The sequence below is a fragment of the Poecilia formosa genome, unplaced genomic scaffold (genome assembly GCF_000485575.1).
Source record: "Poecilia formosa unplaced genomic scaffold, Poecilia_formosa-5.1.2 Scaffold25, whole genome shotgun sequence".
Lineage (NCBI taxonomy): Eukaryota > Metazoa > Chordata > Actinopteri > Cyprinodontiformes > Poeciliidae > Poecilia > Poecilia formosa.
In genome coordinates, this window is record NW_006799964.1 from 2,985,337 (window position 1) to 3,002,911 (window position 17,575).

At 40.8% G+C, this 17,575-nt stretch overlaps 2 protein-coding genes across 5 annotated transcripts in view; one reads left to right on the plus strand and one right to left on the minus strand.

The window, feature by feature from the left end:
* Nucleotides 1-530: 530 nt before the first annotated feature.
* On the minus strand, nt 531-4,380 carry smim15 (small integral membrane protein 15). Of its 3 annotated transcripts, XM_016669525.1 has the most exons (4): nt 4,274-4,366; nt 2,840-2,880; nt 1,933-2,180; nt 531-1,705 (listed from the first exon to the last, which is right to left on the minus strand). In XM_016669525.1, the coding sequence occupies exon 4, from the start codon at nt 1,671-1,673 to the stop codon at nt 1,452-1,454; it is 222 nt and encodes a 73-aa protein (XP_016525011.1). In that variant the 5' UTR covers nt 1,674-1,705; nt 1,933-2,180; nt 2,840-2,880; nt 4,274-4,366; the 3' UTR covers nt 531-1,451. The 3 variants fall into 3 exon arrangements, with proteins under 3 accessions (XP_016525011.1, XP_016525010.1, XP_016525009.1); XM_016669524.1 differs by lacking the exon at nt 1,933-2,180; XM_016669523.1 differs by lacking the exons at nt 1,933-2,180; nt 2,840-2,880 and having other exon boundaries at nt 4,274-4,380.
* Nucleotides 4,381-7,155: 2,775 nt separating this feature from the next.
* The window catches only part of LOC103135440 (zinc finger SWIM domain-containing protein 6-like), a 70,380-nt gene continuing 59,960 nt past the window's right edge, over nt 7,156-17,575 (plus strand). For both annotated transcript variants that reach the window (XM_007548161.2, XM_007548162.2), the window contains exon 1: nt 7,156-8,451. In XM_007548161.2, the coding sequence (XP_007548223.1) occupies nt 8,019-8,451 (433 nt within the window). In that variant the 5' untranslated portion in view covers nt 7,156-8,018. The remainder of the gene's footprint in view (nt 8,452-17,575) is intronic.

The following is a 17,575-nucleotide window of genomic DNA, read 5'->3' on the forward strand; positions in this document are numbered from 1 at the left end:
TATTATGGGTTAAAAAAAAAAAACTTTTAGAATTAAGTAAATTTAACTTCAGCTGAACAACTCGTGAAACATTGCAGTGTTTTTCAGCACTGGTCCTCAAGACAAAGTGCCATGCAGGTTTCAGCAAACCTGATTTTAATTGATAGCTGATGAACAGGTTGTTGCTGAACTGGAACCGTCTGAATGAAGCTTTGGAACAACCAAAAGCCGTGCGAAAATGTAGAACTGATTCTGTTTTGAAGGGCGGTCGTACTAAATATCGTTAGGTTTAGATTTCTCCAGTATTCATTGTTTGAAAGATTTTCATCCATGCATCCGTTACAGCTGCTTGTCCTTAAGCCATCTGGACAGGTTCTTATAAATCTTCTGTTTTAAAATTCCATAGTTTTTCATATTCAATCTTCAACATGTTTTCTGGTTTACTTTTTTAGACACAATAGCTGTTGTGATACAAATATTTACCAGTCAGGTTTTATTAACAAAAACAGCAGTACTGAGTCAGCAGTGTGATGAAGGGCGAGTTCACAGGGTTTTTACAACAGGCCAAGTTTAACTCAATTAAAACCCAAGACAATCAGATCAAAATCTTTTCTGCTAATTGCTGTTCCACAAGTCAAACAATAAAAAAAATGTAAACTTTCCTTCATATATCAAAACTAAAAAATGCCATCGTTTTCTGTCAAAGACTTCTACAGCTTTTAAGTAAAAACCTTTTTTTAGTTTGATATTCAGATAAAGGTTAAATATATTTATTTTGATTCATAAATGGGGATAATCTGTTAGTTCATTCATTAACCTTTGACACAAAACAGGTTTCTTTTGATATTAACCTTAAAAAATAAGAAAAAAATCCAAATAGTGGTCAGGGCAGTTAAAGCAAAAAAAAAAAAAAAAAAAAAAACTTAAAAAGCCAGGAACAAAATATTATCCGTAATCAAACGCATACAGGAAGCTCCTCTCGGTTTTATCTCCATCTGGATTTATTTAGAAATATTTTTCAAAGTATATCTTCATTCAGATATGTGATGTACAGAATCAAAAGAACCAAGTATTAAAGGCATTTAATTCTATTAACCATGAACATTTTATTGATCAGAAAGTTTGAGTTTTGGTAGCAAGTAACTGACACAAAACATCTTCCAATAATCATCATCATCATTATTAAAATCAGGTTAATTCAGGAGACCAGGGATGTTAATATGGAATGCAACGTTTTAGCAGCTGCACAAATAAAACCAGAGATCTCTGTAGAAAAAGTGAACCAGAGGACCACCGGGCTCCTGCTGACCAGAGTCCCACAGGGACAGCACTGTCCACTGTTAAGCCCAAGGGGCCAGCGTCCTTCCTCTTGGACATGAGGCATAGCAGCCCGGTGTTGACAGCAGGGCTGGGACGAGCTCGCTCGGTTCCTTCACCCCCTCCATTGCGACCCCCCCGTTCCTCCGGCGGCTTCAGTCTTTCTTCCTCTTGGCCTTGTTTATGTTTTCCTGACGCTTCTGTTTTCTCTTTTGTTCGCGGTCACGTGCCTCGATCATCTTGGCCAGTTTCCAGGACAGCAGCGCGCTGGCGATGAACAGAGGGGTCAGAGCCAATATGACGGTGGTGAGGAAACCGTAGGGGTCTTTGGCAGCCCACTCCACAACATACTCTGCCCATGCTCGCACATCAATCATCCTGCTCAGCAACAGCCAGCGTCAAGTCAAACCTGAAACAGAGACGACCGTGAGCAGCTGAGGGCAACGAAGACACATAATCAGCTTTCCACAACAAACTTTAATATATTTTACTGGGGTTTCATTAATAGACCAATATGAAGTAGCACATCGCTAAGAGGAGTAAAATCAAAAATAAAATAAAAAAAACATTTTAATGTACAAATGACGTTTAAAGAAGAATTAGATTATAAAGCAATATGCACAGAGTTTTAAAAACCTCAGCATGTGGAAGTAGGTGATCTTAGATGACAGCAAATTTAACACCGAAAGCCATTTTCAGATGCATCCCTGTCCCAATCCACTTGAGTCAAATGACTGACTCATTATCAAGCCTCCGTAGCAATCAATTAAGTGCGGGAGCAGCGAAGCATCTAAAAGTTTTCACACAGCAGCTTCCGAGGAGACAGGAGTTGGAAAGCCCTGATTTGTGTGTGAGCATGTCGGTCCAGTCTGACTAAGCTCGGGCTGTTTTGCAAAGAAAAATATGCAAAAATATCACTCTTTAGATATGCAAAACTGCTAAAAGACATAGCTCAAAAGACCTGCAGCTGTTAATTTACAGAGGATGAATACAAATGCAAGCCTCACTTTTCAGACTGTTTTGTTGTAACGTTTGAAAACCATGGCGGAAACACTACCCCCCCTCCCCCCCAAGAGTCTGTATAATGACCAAATATGCTCAACAAAATAAATGAAAAGCAGTTTATAGATAAGCAGAACCGTGATTTAGTCATTAACAGAAAATCTACCCACAAAGCTTGGCTGGCCGTTTCTTGTTGAGGTTAACTGCAAATTTAATAGTTTTGGGTCCGAGTGCACAAATGTTTGGCTTCACCTGAGAATCAAGCTGGCAAAGTTACACATTTTGACAACCATTTTAAGTGAATTTAGATTTTAGAAACATCTTTGAGAAAGAAAAAGAAAGAAACGAGGATGAACAGGTTCTTTGTTTTAATCCTCAACAAGAGGCATTTTATCAATATGCTGTAATAAAACAAGCAATAAAGCCTTACTGCTTCCAGACTATGTCTTTACAAAAATTTGAGATGTCAAATTTGAAAGAATGTCAGTTTTTAACCTAGAATTAGACAGACACACTGAGTCAGGTGTACTGCACAACTCACCCTTGGACCCCTAACGACAGGCCCGATTCTACCGTCTGGTTCTGAACAGGATTAAACAGAAAACAGATAGATGTTCATCACACCTAACATTTAGAAAGCAGCTTTGGCAAGTAAGTCAAGGTGCAGTAGTACATTACTAAACTTGGGGTTGAAGAGGAGGCTGACCTTGAATTTGACGGTCAGGTGAGGACGGTTGTGAAGTCCAGTTTTTATCAGTTAAGGAAGTTGGCTAAAATAAAGAAAGCTGTATCTAGGAAGGACTTTGAGACAGTAATCTATGCTTTCATTACTAGGCGACTGGATTACTTTACAGGCACTTTATCTGTGGGTTAGTGATTCCTATATTACCCAGCTACAGCGAGTACAATTTGCTGTGGGATGTTTTTTTTTTACTACTATTATTATTTGGTGGCGCTAATATGAGAATATTCCTCTCATTTTAGCCTCACTCCTACATTTTAAAGTTGTTGTATTTGTTTTTAAAGCTCTCCGTGGTCTTGCCCCTTGCTACCTTTCCCAGCTGCTGAACTATTACACTTCCTCCTGCTCATTCATGTCAGCTGGTCAGCTGCTCCTGAGTCTGCCTGAAACAAGCGGAAGCTAGCGGGGAGCATGCTTTTAAAATGTGGAATGACTTAAAACTGCACATCAAACAGGCTATTTCGCTGTTTCTTTTAAAATCACGCCTTGTTCCTATTCTATGTTGTTGTTTTTATTTTATCTTTGTAATGATTATTTTATGTATTCTGTGCCTTACTTTCGTCCCTCTAAAAATGTAAATTAAGTTGGACTGGATAACAACTCAAGCTCAAAGCCATTTTCTTTTACTTCTAGCTGCTTTTATTTACAGCTTATTCAAATAAATATTAAAGAAGAATGCATAGCTAATAGTTTTTATTATCATGAAACTACCGTAAAATCGTGAAAAATTCGTGCTACAATGCAAACTCCTGTATTACTAGTCTTCCCAAAGTGAAGTTGAGTAACTTTACTTACTGAACCCGACCGGGGCTTAATATATGTATGTATGACAAAATACTGTGGTTTTTATCCACCAGCTTCCTGCTAATGTTCAGAAAACACATGATGACCATTTGCTAACTAGCATTATCCTACGTGGCTGCTAGCACTTATCAAAAGCAGAACGGTTCTATTACACTGGATTAAATCTCCAACCAACAACCCAAAACCGAAAGAAAATCATCTCCGTTATAAAGACTGACTATGGATTTCATTGATTTGATGAAAAATTATTTATTTGAATTGCGACTACTATCGAAGCTAATAAGGCCAATCTGCAAGGCCCCAGCTTTCGAAAGCAAAATCACTGACTTTCGGCAAAGAAGCATTGCAACATGAGGAAATATTATCTACTTAAGATTTCACAAAAGTAATAATGGTTTAAAATCCAATATAAGAAATAAATTAACTCACCAAAGTGCATAAATGTGTGTTCACATCCGCGATAATAACCACCAGCTCCTCCCTGTTTCGCTTAAACCGTTTCAACATTTGAGGCGTTCAATAAATTTCCCTAGAAAGGGGAAAAAGCAACTCGTCTTTACTTTTTTTTTAATTATGAGCGTTTCTTGTATTTTGTTTTATAATGTGCACTTACCTATGTCTTGCATAACTTTGTAACATGTATCAAAGAAAATGGTGTGAGCTTTAACAGAGATAGTGCGGCAGTGTCAACATTTTGTGAACTATTTCAATTTTAGGAAATCCGTGCCATGGTATACCAAAGAGGCCGTGAATGCAGCACAAGTTTTCGTTCGTGATAGGATATGACGTATACCGTGGCTGATGGGCAATGTAGTCCTTTAGCTTTGAAAACTAAAAATATTAACAAGTATCCCTAATTGTACATTTTTTCAGCTTTTTAGCCTTTCATTATCACTTTCTGTCGAACCAATAGTTTAAATGCCTTGAAATAAAACGTTCATTTATTTCAGAGCTTATCAAGAACAACTTTTATGCCCACTTCCAATGTTAAGTTAGCAATAAACCCTGATGTTTGGTCTAATAAAATAAGCTTTTTCAGAATATGGTAAATGTAAGAATGAGTTGTTGTTGTTGTTGTTGTTGTTGTTATTGTTGTTGTTTTTGTCGATATAGAATATTAGGAGCTCTGATTTACTAGCAATCACTGGAACACTATCTCACTTCTGAATTTTAGAACCATGGATATGAATAAAGGAAATCAAAAGTGTTATGTTTAATTTCTTTTTTGTTATTTGTGAACTAAAACACAAACTGTGTTGTTTTAGTGAGTCTATATACTTCATTATGTAAACCATAAGTGTGACAAAATAGCTGCAACAAAAGGATGATTACAGCCTAATGGTACAAAAGACTTGAATAACAGACAAGTGAATTTTCCTGCAACATACTGAACAGGATGACATTTATCTGCTGCTGAAACATTGAATAATCTGCGAAACAGTTTTGACAAAGTTGAAAAAAGCAAATTATATAGCAACAACTGTAAGGGGAAAAAAACATAAGGCTCCAGTGGCCCTCTGAGAAAAATTACTAACATAACAAAGGAGGACCTGCTGGCTTTGTGAACTTCCTGTGGGGAAGTATTGAAACCAAATCAGGTTAGGCCACATCTGCTCTGTCCATACGGCATGGATCTCTTTCAGAGCAGTTCAAAGGCCAGCCTTTTTAGACTTACTCACAGAGGATGGAGAGGGGCAGCTGAGAACACATGCAGCAGATAGAGGCTCTGCATGCACACATCCTGGTTTACCAGCATAGTTTTGGCCAAGTTTATAGACAATTTAGAAAAACATCCCCAAGGTGGTTACTTTTTATTTTTTTAAAGTTGCATTCCTTTTAGATTCACATGTCTAACCACACAGTAAGACCCAGAAAGTAAGCAATGCAAAGCCGCACCTCCCTAGCTGCTGGTGAGTGGTTTGTTGAAACAAAAGTGAGGCTCTTTACACTATGAACATCATTTTAATAATTAAAATTAATTGATCATGTTTGGATTACTTTATCTAATGTATGGGTAAGTGGAAATGCTGCACTATGAATTGCAAAACATAATGCATTTAAACTGCCTTGCAAAGAGTACTAAAACCCCTGAAACCATTTTATTTGCAGAAATCGTTATTGTACAATGTTCTTGTTAAATAAGCACATAAATTGAATAACTGAAATTGACTAACATAAAGTAGTATTTGATTCAGAAGTTAAAGAAAAACAGTTTGTGATTTATTATGTTTTTCATGAATAGAAACCTGAAAGATGTGGTTCACATTTGTGTTTTGCCCTTCTTTGTCAAGACTTTGAAGACCACCTTTCATGGCAATTGCAACTACAGATCTTCATCTAGAAACTCCTATCTTCATCTTTTGCATATTACACATGGATCACTCAGATTGGATGGAGAGATTATTTGAACTTAAATTTCTTCCTACAAAAGAATCACAGTTGGATTCAGGCCTGAATTTCTCCATTCTGAAGAATGAATGTCTTGATCTGAATCTTTCCTTTGTAGTTCTGGCTAAAGGGTTGCTGCTGACCTGTAAAGCGAACTTGTGTGAATGCAACTTCTTTTGGGACAATGGCTGTCTTTTCCTATCTCTTCCATAATATGCAGATTTTTGCAAAAATAATGATGAAGCTATCAACATATTGTCTCTCCTGAACTTGCAGAGTTACTATGAGTCTCGTAGTGGTTGTCCTGATAAATACAGCTCCTGCTTGCCTTGTCAGTTCAGTTGAATGGCTTTGGAATGGAATGGTTTGAAATACTTTCTCCATTTTCAAATAATGGATCGAACTGTGGCCCTGCAACAGACTGGCGACCTGTCCAGGGTGTACCCCGCCTCTCGCCCGGAACGTTAGCTGGAGATAGGCACCAGCAACCCTCCTGACCCCACTGAGGGACAAGGGTGTAAAGAAAATGCATGGATGGATGGATGAAACTGTGTTCTTTGATATGTGTAAAGTGATATTGTTTTATAACCTTTATAGCTTTACTTTAATGTTTTCTAGAGCTTTATTCCTGGCCTGTCCCGTTCCTTCGTTTTAACAATGCTGCTTGTTCACTGATGTTCTCTAGCAAAACTCTAAGGTGTTCATAGAATAGATCTAGCTTTACTTCAGTACCTCTGTTTATGAATAAGGTGACTTGTGAAAGCCAGTTGAGAAACTTGATTTTATTTAGGGACATCACCTTTTTCTTTCACATGTATTTAATACTTTGTGCTTATTTATGAAATAATATCCAAACAAAATACACTGAAGATTGTAGTTGAAACAGAAATGTGAAAAAAAAGTAAGGTCTGTGAATATTCATATATATGCACCGACCTTTAAAACCGTCAGTGTGCAACCCATTTTGGTTTCTGAAGACAGAATGGTGACTCCCTTCAAAACACACATGTTCTCACATGGTGAGTAGCTGCGGAACTCGTCCTCTTATTTAAGTCACTGTTTTAAAGCAAACAGTCACAATATGAATCTATCTCTTTCTTGGTTTCTTGGCATTAACTTTTCAACTTTAACTTTTTTGCAAATGGAAATAACAGTGTACCAAACAGCTGACCTATATGTGAGTGATGTGACCAAAGTGGACAGGCATGTCCGCTTCATATCATAATGTTCCTCCTCCTCTTCCTCCTCCTACGGCCCTTCTATCTCTGACAGCTGAAAGTCCTTTTAAACCTAAGCTACAGAATCAACCATCAGTTATTGAAGAAACTGGAGCTCTGGGTGATAGCTTATCCTCCAAAGATGGGGTAAAGAAAGTCAGTTTTCTTGGCCCCTTTTACCCCTGTGGGAAACTTCGAGGCCGCCCCTGGATTAAGTCCCCGCCTTTAAACTCAAATAAAAAGGAAACTTCAAAGGCCGTCGGCCGCCTGGGCTCCGCCCTCGCGCTCCCGGACGGCTTCACAAAGGATTTGCCGACGTTCGGGAATTCCGCCTCCAGTTCCTTTTATAGCGCCACTCGTGCGCTGGCTGCCTTCCAGGGCCCCGCCTATCCTCGTTACTTTGACAACACAAAGGACTTCACGGAACTCACAAGCTCCGCCCACCTCTCCAAATAAGGGCAGCCTCTCCATGTACGGCAAACAATCGGTTCGAGATTGCCCTTTTCTCTTCCTTATCCCGTTTATATGATCGGAGAGGAACTGCGCTTCAGGTTGGAAGCGGTGCGATCATGGCCGAGCGAGTCCAGCAGCCCCCAGCCAAGCGGCTCTGCTGCCGGCCCGGCTACAACCCGGCATGCAGGCAGGGGCAGCGGGCTGGAGGAGTCCCGTGCGGCGGCGCGGGGTCCGCTCCGGGAGGGTCCGGGAACGGGAAAACGCACAACCCCGAGTCGCTGCTCGACATCGCGGCGCGCAGAGTCGCGGAAAAGTGGCCGTTCCAGCGGGTGGAGGAGCGGTTCGAGAGGATCCCGGAGCCCGTCCAGCGCAGGATCGTTTACTGGTCATTCCCGAGAAGCGAGAAGGAGATCTGTATGTACTCTTCTTTCAACGCCGGGGGAGAGGAAAGTGGATCTAGCGGGGACAATAATGACGAGACCCAGCTGCCTTTTCTGCGGGGTGTCACTCTGCTGGAGGGTGGCTGGGTGGACAACGTATTGCAAGTCGGTGAGTGGACTAAAGCGTCACAATAATGCAGGAAAAACAGACTGTAAGAAAGAAAACATATCTCACTCGCCCTGTTTGCTTATTCCCGTGGACCTTCCACGGGGTCTTGTGTTTCTTTTCCACAACCGTGCCTATTATAAACAATGCAGGGTATTTCCACACCAGTCTACCCTATAACTGTGTGAGAAAAGCCTATTTTCAGATAAGCCCGTAATTTTAGCCCACTTCTCCTTGTTTCTAACCACTGAGCTGTGCGCATTGAATGGCCCCCGAGCAATTCCAATTGGAAGCTCAGGACTTTGTTCCTATTTTTGTGTCTTTCCAGCTCTCCATGCCCCCACCAATGGGTACGCAGACAAAAGCCCCCTATATCTTTTCACCGCTGGCTAAATAGACGATATTTAGAAAGGCTGGGGAGGGACGGCGATTTAAAGCCACAGTGCTTCTATTTTGTTTGCCAAACATCTTTGTGAGACACACTGAAGCTTTTTTTTTTCACCCCCCACCCCCTCCCAGCTTCTCCAACATTTATCTGAAGCCCAAGCTGCATGCACCTACACAGACAACGATTTGTTGTTGTTGTTGTTGTTGTTGTTGTTGTTTTTGTCTTCCAGCTGCATTATTTGTGGTACAGCTAGGAGTAAACAGAGGTGCTCCAGGCTCAGTAAACCCCCTCTGATTCCCTGCCCCTCTTGGCTAGCTGGCTTTGCCAGAGCCCGAATATTTCACTAGATTCGTCAGTGCAATAGACTCAGCTGTCAATCTGACTCCCCACCCTTGGAAGCGGTTCAGGATTCTAATCCCATTACCCTCCCCAGTTCATCTGAATCTTAATGCATTCTGTAAACAAGATTTTATGCATGATCTTCCTCCCTCCTTGCCTCCCTCACCATCTCCATCTCTCTCTCTCTCTCTCTCTCCCCTTGTTCCCCCCCTTCCCTTCCTATCTCACTTCTTGGCTTACTATCTCCCCCCTAAAGAATCTGTGGAGATGGCTTCAGCTCTTGTGGGCTCAGAGAATGTGCAGTGCACAATAGTAGCCATGGAGCAGACAGACAGGCAGGCAGCTCTCCCTCCTCTCTCTCCCTCTCTCCCTTTCTCTCGCTGGCCTGTTTACCAGATTCCCCAGCATTAGGCTCATTTATGTGCTCACTCTTTTTGGGGCTTGAGGAAACTGAACACTCAGCCCGGGGTGAAATAAAAAAGTATGAGGCATCACTAAGTAGATAAGTGTGTGCGCTTTGGGTTAAGTAGTCAGAAAGAGGGGAACGAGGTCATTTGCAACTAGAGATCCACCGAAGCGTCGTCCAGAGGTTGGAATCAGCCAAGTTTTCCCTGTTTGGCAGGTAAAACGTTGGAGGGGGGGAAAAAAACAACAACAACAATATATTTCTGGTTTCTAATTAATGCATCAAAGCTAAGAATTCCCACCTATTTTTTTTTACTAAAATGAAGCCTAGTAATTTTTTGATACATACACAGAGGGAAAGTTTTCTAATTCCTTCATTTTCTGTTGGTTTCAGAACTACCACCTCTACACATGACTTTAATTTAATCATGTGTTATAGTCTTCAGATAAAGAAGAAACAAATAAAATCGGAATAGATAAGTCAAAGAAATCGCCTGCCTATTGTTTTGTCACTTCTTTAGGATTCCAAATCTAAATGGGGAAAAACTAAAAAAAGAATCTCAACGGCTGGTTTTGGTAATTGTTAGTTAAAAAAGCTTTTATCATTGCATCTCAATGAGTTCTCAGTTTGGACGTATTTTTCTTTCCTTTGACTTTTTTCAATTCAGAGCCAGTCCTGCCACCAGTATTTGTCACAAGAGAGGAAAAAACATTGGCGACACTCAGAGACCGGAATCAGCTTTTTTTTCTCCCCATGTTTCAGCTGTAATTGGTGATTGGCAGGTAAAATGCTGAAAAATCCGACTTTTTTTCCCCATGACTTTAACGTCCATCAGAACTAGAAACTCTCACTGTTTTTGGTTTATAAACTCATCAACCCGTAGCATTGGCGTTGACGCCCATTTTTTGAGGTCAATAAAAGCTGATAAAGGTTAGGGAGATGTGTGCTTTAAATCATGAACGATTATATTGTATTTCCTTAATTATCAGTTTGATTCAAAACTACAATTAATAGAAATCTATCAATAATCAGGATCAGCAGGTCAGACCGAAGATAACATTGGTATCGGCCAGGAGGAGCCGGATCGGTGCAACTCTGTTTTCTGTGGCCGTCTGTGTGGTTCTCTCTTTTTATATATATATATATATATGGAGCCGGATCGGTGCAACTCTGTTTTCTGTGGCCGTCTGTTTGGTTCTCTCTTTTTATTTTATTTTTATTTTTTATATATTTTTGGTGACTGTGTGTAGGGGGGTTTAAAAAAAAACACAGAAAGAGGTTGCACACACACTCACACACACGCACGTGTTTGTCTTCATCTGTGCGGGCTGTCAGTCTCATCCCGCATGCTCACAGAGTGGAGAATGACAGGCGAGAACACAGCAGGGAGGAGGGCATGTTATGCTGATTGCGATTTTTGCCCCAGAATTTCTTACACTCTCTTTCTCTCTCTCTCTCTCTCTCTCTCTCTTTTTTTTTATTTTACTAGCTGGGGAAAGATAAAGCCAAGGAAGAGCAAATGATAAATAAAAGATGCAATCTACTCCAGGGGACAGGCAGCCACTGGAGGATGAGGGCTTAAAAGCAGGACGAGCTCGGGAGGGTGGGGACTGGGGGCTTGGTGGGGGTGAGGGGTGTGTGTGTGTGTGCGTGTGTGTGTGTGGATGTCAGCCACATCACACACCACATGTATTGGCCCCATCAAACACATCCACTGGGTCTGGCCTGTAAAAGAAGCATGGGCTGATTGCGAGGGTGTGTGCAGGCGAGTGTCGGTGCATGCGTGGCTTTGTGCGGTTCCTTCTGTGTGTTTGTGCTGTCACTGGGATGGGGTTCAGCGCTGATGATGAAAGACAGTAGCGCAATAGAATAGACGAAGAGGTTATTGTGTACGGAGGTGGGAGGGGGGAACTAATATACTTGAATGGATCTGCTGTCGCCGTATTCCTCTCCTTCCTCTCCAGTCTCCTCCTCCTCTGCCTCCCTTTGCTCCCAAGTGAGCAGCTATAAAACTCTCCATATTTACTCCCCTAAGGCCAACTACCAGCCCCCAGTCTCCTGTGATTATTTATCTTTTTTCTCAACGACATTAATCACACGCTTTTTCTTTTTTTCCTTTTTCTCCCCTTTTCTTTTGCTCCATCTCTTTCCACGCATCAGTGCCGCGAAGAGAAGAGATTGGAGGGGGTAGCTTTTTTTTTTTTTTTTTTTAAGGAGAAGAGCAATAGATCGGGTGATATCAAGAAAAAGAGGGGAAGCCTAGAGGGAAAAATGTGGGTGGAAAATGCAAAAGAGGAAAGAGAGGCATTGAAATGGTGATTGCAAGTGAAGGGAATGTATGAAAGTAAAGAATGAGGCTCAGAAATGGGGAGAGAGTGAGACAGATAGCTTGTTCTTTCTCCCATGCGAGCTCATCTGTTCCAATGCCAGCCTTCGGGATAAATATTCATATATGAATGCAAAGTGTTATCTAGCAATCCGCTGCTCCTCGTTTATAACGGGCTCATACAAGCCAGCTCCAGCCCGCACCTCCAACCCACTCCTCCGACTGTCAGATCACCGATGAATTTGTCACCTGCCGAGTGCCGAGTTGTGGAAGCTCAGCCTTAACAAGGCCTGGTTCTAAAACAGATTTAGCTCTTGTTCAAACATTTTGAGCTTAATCTGGAGCCTAAACAGAAAATAATTCCATGTTTATTCCTGTTTCCTTTCCCCTACAAAAATACATTGATCACAGCATTACTAGCATGTTTAATACGTCATTGTGCTTTGACTGTAAAGCACTTTGGTCCACATTTGTTGTTTGTAAATGTACACACATAAAATTGACAGCTTGGATCTGAACGCTGGGCTTCCCCAGTTTACTTTTTCTGCTGACCTTTCTCCTGTTCTCCATCCTCACTGAAACTGTATTAATTTGGGCAGAATCTCAATAAAGCTGTTCTCATCCACATATTTTCATCATATAGTTGTCAGAAGGCATATTAAGTCTGAAATTATAGTATACGTTTGGCAGATCAGACTATTTGCAGCCTCCCGTAAAGCACTACAAGGTTGGTGCTCCTCTTAAATAGAGTCCTGATTGCATTTTAACAAGCTGACAAAAATGTTCACAGCAACATCCGTGGTATTCTTTCGGTCTTTACTTACCTGTGCGATTGTCAGAGAGAAAACCCAGAGAAATATGAATGCGTTAAAGTGCAGGTTTGTTCCTGTGCTAGCCTCTGCAAACTTACAGCTTGACTCACTCTCTGTCTCCCTGTCAGCAGCAGGCTCCCACACAGAACAATTACAAATACTGTGCAGACATAACTTGCAGTTTGGATGCTTCGGGCATGAGCCTTCTTTTATAGGGAGAAAGGTATGCATTACACCCATGATTATCGAACTGTGGTACAAGTCCCTCTGGAGGTACTTGGGTTGTCTTTAGCTATAATCAGAAGAAATTTAGATAAATCAAAGCTAATTAAAAGCCAAAAAGACGAGTTGTGCAGCACATTCACCTTTTCTTCAAAGAGAAGCTGCTCAGAGAGCTGCAGGGGACGATGTTTCCCGATCTCTCAGCATAAACTGAAAGGAGATAAAAGTGAACAAGGAGCAAGTGATGGTGACAACTTATTTACCTCACAAATGTCACCATACCCAGCATACCAAGTATGTTCCAGTTGGAAATCACAGCTAAGCTACTTTTAGCAACACTTATTTATACCAATATGTATATGTATGAAGTTCAATAGTATTGGGCATTGATCGTCATCGTGAGAAGTTTAAATAAATGTCTGAAAACCCCCCAAAACTGACAGTGTTGTCGGGATTGTTACTTCTACCATTTCCTCCACTGTTGATTCCACGAGAGAGTAAATAAATATCTTTAATTTGAAAAACAAAAAACTATGATGAAATGCAGTTATTGTATCAAGTTTACTGATTAAGTGAATCGCACTTCTTTGGCTAGTTATCTAGTTATCTGCTCACACAGCAGTTGCGAGTTGTACTTTTCAGCAGTGTTACATCAGTTGGAGTGATGAACAGGGATGCTTTACTGCCACGCCATGTCTTTCTTGTTATTTTGCAACATGAAACATTTTCAAAAAGCCAAAGTGGTATATCTTCTAAGCGAGGAAAAAGTTTAGTATTCTTCTTTCACCCAGCTGACCGGCAGCGCACAGCAACAGGTGAGGGAGGTGCAGTGAGCAACTAGAGAAAATGGTCACTCCTGCACTTTCTCTCGCACGATGTCGTGTAAACCTTTGAACATTTTTGAGTCCGTAACTTTAAAACTTTTTTCATGGACTTTAATACCAGTGACGCACATCGTACCTGGACCTACCAAGCCACCTTGCAGGAGAAATTGTCATGAGGTGATCAGAAACATGCTGCCGTTTCTCGCTGAGTTTCACCTTCTTTGAACTTACCAGTCAGTCTGATCACGGTGGCAGCCGAGCATCAATCCACTGTTAAAGCAAAACTTCAAGACCTGCCTGTTCTGTTCTGATCGCAGCATCTGTTCTCCTCTTCCTTTGTGCAGTTTAGAGTCAGCGGCTCATCATGCTTGAAAAGAAAGGCTAGCATTACGGAGCCCCATCCTCTAATTATAGAATTCTAATCCTATGGCTCTAGCATGGCATGACAAAGCATGTTTGCACTTCATTACCTTCCTTCCTGTTTCAGCCCTCCAGTCAGGGTCAAGTTCATCTCCTCTTGTCTCATTTATTCAGAACATAGACAGCCCCGCTCCTCCTCCTTTTGACCCTTCATCTTCATATCCCTAACCCCCTCCCACCTTCTTTGTTCTAAGAGGTTAAAAAAAAAAACCCATAATGCCAAGCATCATACACACACGCACACACACACTCACACACACACCCTTACTATCCTGTTACGGTAAACCCCATGTCCCCAAGGAGTGACATACTGATGCCTGGCATATGTCGCTCTCTGCTATATCATTAGCATAGGCTACATGCTACAGCCTATTTATCCAGTTTTCCCCGTTAAGCTAATTTTTCACATGAGGCTGCATGTCATTTTTATCACACCGCTGCCCCAAATCAGAGTGATGAGGTGGACACTTTGAGGCTGCTTTAAATTCAAGTAGAACGGAGAGCAGAGTCGCATATCCTGTCGACTATTTTTGGTGTGTTTTCCACGGTGGTGTTGCTGGAAAAGATAGCCTGTAATAATTTGCTTCTCCCCTGCCTAAAATATCGCTGGATGTCCATGGCGGTCATGCCTGTTTGAGTGTGAATGTCATCCTCCTCTGCTCCACCTATTTCAGAGACAAATTGGTGTGTGTGTGTGTGTTGTGTGTGAGGAGATCTGTCTTTTGCGTCTGCATGCTCATAACTCAGGTTAATTTGTTCACGCTCTGGAGAATCTTAATTAGGTTTCAGCGTCATCTACTCCAGTTCACCCCCTTTTCATCATGATGTCAACGGGATTGTGAAATAACAAGCACAAGGATGCTTCTTTTTTTTTTTTTTTTTTTTGTTTTTCCAGACGGTTTGTTTTTAAAGTCGATCATCACGTAGACTTCTCTTTGGTTGGATCTCATTTCTTAGAGATGTCCTCACTTAAGCCCTTCTCCTGCACTTATCCCGCAGCATTTAATTCAGGTAATAAATATAAAGTGCTCCACCTAGAAAAGACAGTGCCCTTAAAGACACTGGTACATTATTTGATCTCTCTGATTACTGTGTACGTGCAGTAGATATGTTATATAAACATGGCACAAACCTGCATGAGGTTCTCATCATAAGATACCCTTAGGTAAAAATACCACAATTTCACTCTCTGGCAGTTTTATGGTATTTAATTGCGTCTAATTAAAACCAGAAAGCAGCTATTTTTTTCTTACTGGTGCAAAAGTTGCATAACTTACGTTTTGCAGGCAATACTTATTTATTACATTTATGTATCATTATTTTGATTGCTGAGTAGAATATTGTGCATTTTTTGTTGTCTTGCTTGAGTAAACGGGCTGATATTGAGTAGTTATTTTATTGGGCTGTCTGCTTGGGGAGCCATCTTTAACAACCAACTGTAGCTTAGACAGTGTTATCGTAAAAAGAGTGATGGGTTGTGCTCCTTTTGTTTATTGAACATGACCAGTCATGATGTTCTTGATCAAAAACAAAAGAGTATAATTTGTAAAGGTGCTGTACCACTGCTTTGTATCTTGCCATGTTCCATGAGTCTAAGGAAATGAAAGGGACTTTATGGAACTTCAAGCCCTGTCAACTTTTGTAGTGTGACAGAACAGTTTATGTTGCCTTTGCTATGCTGTCAGTTACTTATTGATGTCGTTTTTTCCTTCCTAAAATTTCTAATTAAATTTCAATGTTCTGTGAGTGTACACAATTGGTCGGTTAACTATTAGTTAAGCTAATCAGAAAGTAGGTCATGCCGTCAGCAACACAGTCGTAATAAAATTGATGCCATAACGTAATTTAGCATTAAAATGCAAGTCAGTTGCACAATAGGGTTATGCATAGAAAACGTTTTATAGCCTTCTTTCAGCTAGCTGAATGGCAGGGTGCAGCAACAAGTTGACACCAATAATCAGCCCTGGCCTACCAAGAAAATATTTGAGACCGAGAAATACGGTTTTATTTTTGTTTTTAGTTTTTTTTTTTTTTCAGTTTTATTGTTTTTAAGAACTGAAATGATAATCATGGCTGTTATGACAATAAAATATTTTATACTAAGGTATCGTCAGCTTGTTTTTTCTGTGTTTTTGCTGATTAACAGTAAATAACTGTGACTCCAAATAAGTTATTTTGTTAACTAAAAGTTAATTGAGAAAATATTCATATTTGAAAGGATTTTTGTGTTATGTTTGAAAATCCTTGTTTAGGGCCAACAAAGATATTTCCCTCTTCCCTCCCTCTTTGCATAAACAATTGCAACAGTATGCCCCTTAGAAATGCAGGGTTGAGGACTAAGAATGAAGGACAATGGGTGAAACGGGATTCAACATAAAACTCTTATTCATCTCGAAGGAAAGCTGTGAGAATGCATGCCAGGTTTGGCATTCAGCATTCTTCTGAAGATATATGACAGTTTCTGATATTGTAATGCAGCATGAAGAAAGACAACAAAACAAAGGAGTGAAAAAGAACACTCTGCGCAAACTAGTTGGCTATTGTTTGTGTGAAAAAGCTCTAAGCCAAATACCAAGGAGAAATTTGGCTTAAAGCTTAAAGCAACATCGAGCTCTTTTGTGAAAGAACACCCTCAATTTCCGTAGCAAGGCTTTCAAAGGGCTTCTTGAGGACCCACATTGACTTCTGAAGCATTTTGCTCACGAAGGTGCAGAATTTGAGATCCAAAACTTGAATCTTGCATGAACATGTCTTCTACACAACACGGGCAGGCTCTACAGAGATTTTTTATTTATTTATTTTTATTTTTTGGTGTGTGAGGGCTTATTCTCCCTGTTTGTGTGTGGGCTGTTTCTTTGTAAGTGGGTGGATCTGGTTTTGTTTTGCTGTTGGACTGGAGCAGTTCCTTTATCTTTTTACAATGCCCATTGAGAATGAGCCCACATGCCTACCACTGACAACAAGGATACAGAATGCTTTAAAACATGCTGTTGTCATGTGGGAAACCATGTTTTTCAGGGACAAAACTTGTGACTTTGGAGCTAAAGAAATACTGGCATGCTATGACGTATGGTTCGGAAAAATATTGGCAACCCTAATTGGATCTCAAATATCCTATAGTCATGAGAACAGATATAACCTTTGGACACAAGTCCACGGTGAGCCTGTGGACGTAGCAATTTGGTCCAGGATCTGGCGCCTCTGGTCTTCCCTTAGGCATGTGACTAACCCTGAGCTTGTATCATCATGGAAACATGGCTTAGCCCAGAGCAACTATAAACATCTGGCCGTCCAATAGCAAGGGGCAGCAAATAAATGCAAGCGAAGGTTCTTTAGAGAAAATGTCCTCGCTGTCTGGCTGTGTGTGTCTTAGTGGACAGGGGAAACAGA